This window comes from Galeopterus variegatus, unplaced genomic scaffold (assembly GCF_000696425.1).
Source record: "Galeopterus variegatus unplaced genomic scaffold, G_variegatus-3.0.2 Scaffold3233, whole genome shotgun sequence".
NCBI lineage: Eukaryota > Metazoa > Chordata > Mammalia > Dermoptera > Cynocephalidae > Galeopterus > Galeopterus variegatus.
Window position 1 is genome coordinate 96,408 of NW_007729344.1, and position 5,989 is coordinate 102,396.

At 45.8% G+C, this 5,989-nt stretch overlaps 1 protein-coding gene across 1 annotated transcript in view; it reads right to left on the reverse strand.

Moving 5' to 3' along the window:
• The window catches only part of LOC103600121 (cytochrome b5), a 41,204-nt gene extending 38,010 nt beyond the window's left edge, over positions 1 to 3,194 (reverse strand). Inside the window, exon 1 of the mRNA XM_008584352.1 lies at positions 2,973 to 3,194. Within this exon, the coding sequence (XP_008582574.1) occupies positions 2,973 to 3,101 (129 nt within the window). The 5' untranslated portion in view covers positions 3,102 to 3,194. The remainder of the gene's footprint in view (positions 1 to 2,972) is intronic.
• Between the last annotated feature and the right edge of the window lie 2,795 nt (positions 3,195 to 5,989).

Genomic DNA, 5,989 nt, shown 5'->3' on the forward strand with positions numbered 1-5,989 from the left:
AAAAAAAAAAAAAAAAAAAAAAAAAAGACTTCTTTGGTATGAGGCACTGGGACATTTAAACATAAATAAATAGAATAAAAAAAAAATTTTAAAAAAGAGAGTAGGTATAAGAAAAAAGGAAAGAAAAAAGACAAAAATAAATACATATGAGGGCTGGCTGGTTAGCTCGGTTGGTTAGAGTGTAGTGTTATAACACCAAGGTAAAGGGTTCAGATCCCTGTACTGGCCAGCCACCAATAAATAAATAAATAAATAAATAAAAGTAGGTATGAAATAAACAGCATTGTCCCCATAAAATAATGGAAACAGGAGGAATCTAGGAAGAAGACTATCCAGGCAGAACGTCCTGCTAAAGATCTCTGCATAAGAAGATGTGTGTTCATTTAAGATGTAACCCAAATGGGCACAGGAAGGCACCTGCAGGAAATGCTAGAATCTCTGGTACAACCCAGAGACAGGCCCAAAGGCTGTGCTGGCGGGTGGAAAGCCAATGACTAGGACACTGCATTAAGCAAGAGATGATAACAGACAGTAAAAGCAAATAATAAAAATGACAAATGGAAAAACATGTCAACAAAAGGTGGAACCAGGATGTGCTGAGAATTCTGGCAGTCAGTGAAAAGGCCAGGTGGCCTCACTTTTTCTAAGTTCTAACCTCTAGAACAACATGTTGGCAGACAGTGAAGGCAGAGGTGGGAAAAGCAGTTCTCCTGGCACCTTAGAGATCCCTCCAACCCCTTAAAGTCAACAGGACCCAAACCAAACTCATTGTGTTTCTCCCAAACCCAAGCTCCAGGCTCTGCACCATCATCCTGAACAGCTCAACCTGCCCTTCCAGTTTTGCTCAGAACATTTTTGTGCAGTCCCCCTTTCCTGCCTCGTAAGAATGAAATATAAAACAAATGGTTTTGTGTAATTTTAACAATAATCTTCTCCTCCTTATTATCTCCTGAAAATCTACCCTTGAAAGTTATGCGCAATACTTTAAGGGCAGTGATTCTCAACTAGGAGCGATTTTGTGCCCCAGGGGACATTTGGCAATATCTGGAGACATTTTTGGTTGTCACAACTGGGGGAGGGGATACTACAGACATCTAGTAGGTAGAGGCCAAGGAGGTTGTTCAACCTGACAAAGAATTATGTGGCCCCAAATGTCGAAAAACCCTGTTTTAGGAGAAGATATAAGTTACAATGCTTTTTGGTTTTTTAAAGAAAAAAAAAAGCAAATGCTTCATAATGTAAAATATCCTAACATTCTTTGATAAATGCTACTGTTTATAGACACAAAGAAATGAAGCACAAACGTATCTTAAAATTCCAGAATTACATATACCAGGGAGAGGAGGAAGAAATTGTTGCAAACAGACTTGTAGTGTCAATTAGACTTCATGTTATCAGGCAGGATTGTTAGTTCAAGAAACTGTAAGGGCAAATAAGCTCTGTAGCTCAGGAGAAGGGAGAGGACAAATCAGATCTGATTCCCCACTATAAACCACCCCTTCCTAAATCAGAACAGTATTTTGTCTTCTGGCATTCCACCAAACGACAGTAGAAGAGTGAAATATCTTACCAATAAACATCAACTCCAACCTTTTTTTTTTCCCCTTTTTGTCTTTTTTCGTGACCGGCAACGGATCGCAACCCCCAGTGTCGCGCCTGTACCGGACCGGGACCGGCAACGGAATCGCAACCCTCGGCGTTGCACCCGCACCTCGCTCAGCCAGTGAGCGGCCGGTCTGTATGTGGGATCCGAACCCTCGGCGGGAGCCTCAGGAGGCGCACTGTAGCAGTGCGCCCCCGGGCCGGCCCTCCAACCTTTTTTAAAAACAAGTTTTCTGTTTTGTTTTGTCTTAACATTCCTTGCAAAACAAAAGTTCTTTGATGTAAACTGTTATTTAGCTAAGACCAGGCCTCTATTTTTGCCTACCCCCAACCCCCAACTATGTAAATAATTCCCATCACTAAACATTCTCATTTATTGGAAGCAGGGGGAGAGGTGGAAGAGGGAGGATAAGTGTTACGTTAAGAATTATGATTCAAACTCCCCCAAAACGATAAAACACATCCAGGGTAGAAAAGAATTACTAGAAACATCCCTTAGAGTGTACCGCAAAAATTATCATCGAATTCAAAAATCCTATCAAAGGAATGTCTTCCTTTAAGAAAAGTTACTTCACAACTTCCAAAGTTGCTTAAGGCCCATATCCGACTGGCAGATTCTGTTTATTCTTGTGCCCATCCCTCTCCCTTTGAACTTCACCAGGCCACACATCACTGAGCTGACTCCTCCGTTGGAGTCAAGCACCGTACCTCTCTGCCAAGCCTTTACTGCATGCGGTTAGTAATCACCGAGCCCCTTCTAGGTGAACACGTGTAGGTGTGGGAGTGGACAGTAGGGTTGGCCGGTGGGTGCCAGGGGGAGGACGGGTCCGGGCCACACCCCGACCTCCGAGCTCAGAGTCCCCTCCGGTGGCATCCCACAGCTCTCGGGGTGGGTGTTCTCCACCCAGCTCATACTAGAAGTCCACTCCGGGAACAGCACCGGTGGGACAACCCCTGTCCCAGACGGAGACACCTTCGATCCAAACTCAAGAATAAAAGGGATCATTTAAAACCTTTACGTAGCTGCGCCCGCTTGTACAAAGGCAGCTCCAGACACGACTCTGCTTCCCACTAAGTAGGAGGGTGGAGCTCCGCGGTCCCGCGAGGGTCTCGGGAGCCAGCTCCTGCCTGGCGCGTGCACACCGCGGGCTGCTAAAACCGCTCGCCCGGCACAGACACCGGCGATGGCCCTGGGGCGCTCCCAGGTGTGCGCACGGAGGGGTGCAGATGCAGGTACGCCGACTGCAGGAGCGCTCCTAGCGTACACACGCAGGTGTACAGACAGCCGCGGGCGCCGGGACACGTCGCGACACCCCGGCCTCGGCCACGCTCCCCGCGCCCCCGACCGATGTCGCGCCTCATCAACTCACCTCTTCCAGAAATTTGGTCAAATCGTAGACCTTGTGGTGCAAGATCACCCAAGTGCTTTTGCTGTGGTTGTGCTTCTCAATCTCTTCCAGGGTGTAGTACTTCACGGCCTTGTCCGACTGCTCGGCCATCTCGGTGCGCGGCGAGCCAGGCCCAGAAAACACAGCCGCGCAGGCAGAAGACCACGCGCCGCAGCCTGCTCCGCCCGGGACATTCCCAGCGCGTCCGCGCCCGGCGCGGGAGGCTGGGCTGCGGAGGGGGCGGAGGGGGCAGGCGCAAGTGGCTTCTGAGGACTGGCTGGTGCCCGTGCCACTCAGGAGCCCCCCCCATTCCACCGGCCTAAGCGCGCCCCGCCCAGTCCGCGAGTGCTGATTGGCTGCAGGAAGTGCCCTTCACAAGGCACCAGAGGTGGGGCGGAGGGGTTCGAGGGCGCGGGGGTGCTGCGGCCCGGGCTGGGGCAGGTCAGAGGCCCGAGGTTGGGGGCTGTCGCCGGTCCCGGTGAGTGAGCGGGAGAAAAGGTGGTCACACCGTGTAGCGATGGCACCAGTGCAGAGTCCAGCCTTGTGAGGGCAGCGACCTCAGCACCAAAGTCGGGGTGTTGCCTAATCAAACCAAATCAGCCCTAGGTCCCGACGTTAATTTGTAACAAAGGTAGTAATGTTCCAAGTCCCATAAAAGGAATGGCCTGGGTAAACTGTTAACGTGCTCAAAAGATTTGAGAGCCTCGTGCACGTTAAAAAAACAGTTTCACAACGTAACCTCTGCAAAACCAAAGTGTTGCCCCAAATCAGCAAACTACTAATTTTGCTTGACTAGTCCCCGCCCGCGGTTTGGATTGCCTTGTTCTCAAAGGAAGAAAACAAAAACAAAAAACCAACTGTTGGGAAAATGGAACAATTTGGTCAGGCTCCCCTCACCTCTGAGATGGTTCAGGGCAGTTCAGTAAACATTGTGTGTGTGGGTGGAGTACCTGCACCTGCAAGATGGTACCACTTTGGCTGGTTTTTACTGCCTCACTGCCTCAGGGGCAGCTTCCAAGGACCACGTGGCCGGTTACCTAGCTCATAGACCTGCATGAAGGGGTCTGGTGACCCAGCCTGGCATGTAAAGGGTTTGTGACCCAGTCTGTGAATGAGCTTGAGCGGTCTGGGACCTCCAGACTCAGCCTTAGCTCAACCATCGGCCTAGTCGGTGTAGGATTACTGGCAAGTAAAAGAGCCCGACAGTTATGGTCACCTAGCTTTACAATTGGCATCAGGAACAGTATTAAGAGCTAGACAGTTGGCGCTGTGAGCAGGATTCGAGACATTACCCTTGCAGTAGCAGGACACCAACAAACAAAACAGGGAAAATATTTTTTCCATGAAAAGTAAAAGCATCCAAACTTTCTGTAACTCTGAAATAGCCTCTTAGCTGTTGACTCATGATGGACAAGGACTTGTATTAGTCTCTTATCTGTCTTATCTCAACAGTGTTTCTTTTAGTGTAAACATAAATAATGAACAGCATTTGGACTAGTTTGCAAGAGTACCTCCCTAGCCAGCAGTCCTCCCCCACTCCCACCCCCCATGTTTAAATAAGGCAAAATATCACATAGGAAGAACTACAAATGTTTAAGGGGGAAAACAGAAAAATTCCAGCATATCAAAAAGTCCTTTGATATTTTATTTAGGCCCTTTTCAGCAATGATAGTTAGTTCCAAAAAGAACTACACAAAAGTTTACACATGAAGGTCATCCTCCCAGGGACTCAGTATCGTTCCTACACATCCTAGGACTTCATGAATGTTCCCTTTCACCCTACTTTCCTCATCCGTAGGAGTGCATGACCATCAAGAAGGAAACATTTTTTGAAGCATTCCAAAATATTTTTTCTCTCTTTTTTTTATGTCAAGTAAACATTTCCAAATGTAACACTGTTATTTAGAGGTATTTCTAAGGACTAAGCAGTGCTAAGAAGGTAAATATTTGTACTATAATACTAATCAGTTTTGGTTCATATATAATATATAAATGTTTATTTTACATCAATCAACAAAAATATAATGTTGAAATTATTTCTAAGAGAGTTCTGTACTTTCTTTAACCTTTAATTTCGAAGTAATTGTAGGTTCGCAGGAAGTTGCAAATATAGTACAGAGAGGTCCTGTGTACCCTTCACCCAGCTTCCCTCAAGTTACATCTTAATGTAACTATAGTACGATATCAAAACCAGGAAAATGACATTGGTACAATGTATGTGTATAGTCCCATTCCATTTTAGGACTTATGTAGGTCTGTGTAACCTCCACCACAATCAAGATATAGAACTGTTTTATCACCACAAAGATCTCCCTGGTGCTACCCCCTTATAATCACACCTACTTCCTTTCTCATAGCATCTCTAACACCTGGCAACCAGTAATCTGTTTTCCACTTGTATAATTTGTCATTTCGGGAGTTAGGTAAATGGAATCATACAGTATATGACATTTTGAAATTGGCTTTTTTCACTTAGCATAATGCCCTTGAGATCCATCCAAGTTGTTAAGTGTATTGATAGTTCATTTTCATTACTAAGTACAGTAGTTCCCCCTTATCTGAAGTTTCATTTTCCTTAGTTTCAGTTACGTGTGGTCAACTGAGGCCTGAAAATATTACATGGAAAATTCCAGAAATAAACAATTCATGAGTTTCAAATTGTGCACCATTCTGAATAGCATGATGAAATGTCATGTCTCTGCTTGAGATATGAATCATCCCTTTGTCCAGTGTATCCATGCTGAACACACTACCCACCTGTTAGTGACTTAGTAGTCATCTCAGTTATCAGATCAACTGTCACATTTGGCAGTGCTTGTGTTCAAGTCACCCTTATTTGACTTAATAATGGCCCCAAACCATTTCTTGTCTTATCGCATTGCTGAGAACATCTAGTACTATGCTGAATAGCATTGGTGACTGTATACATCCTTGTCTTGTTCTTGATCTTAGAGGGAAAACATTCAATCTTTTACCATAAAGTGTGATGTTACTTGTTA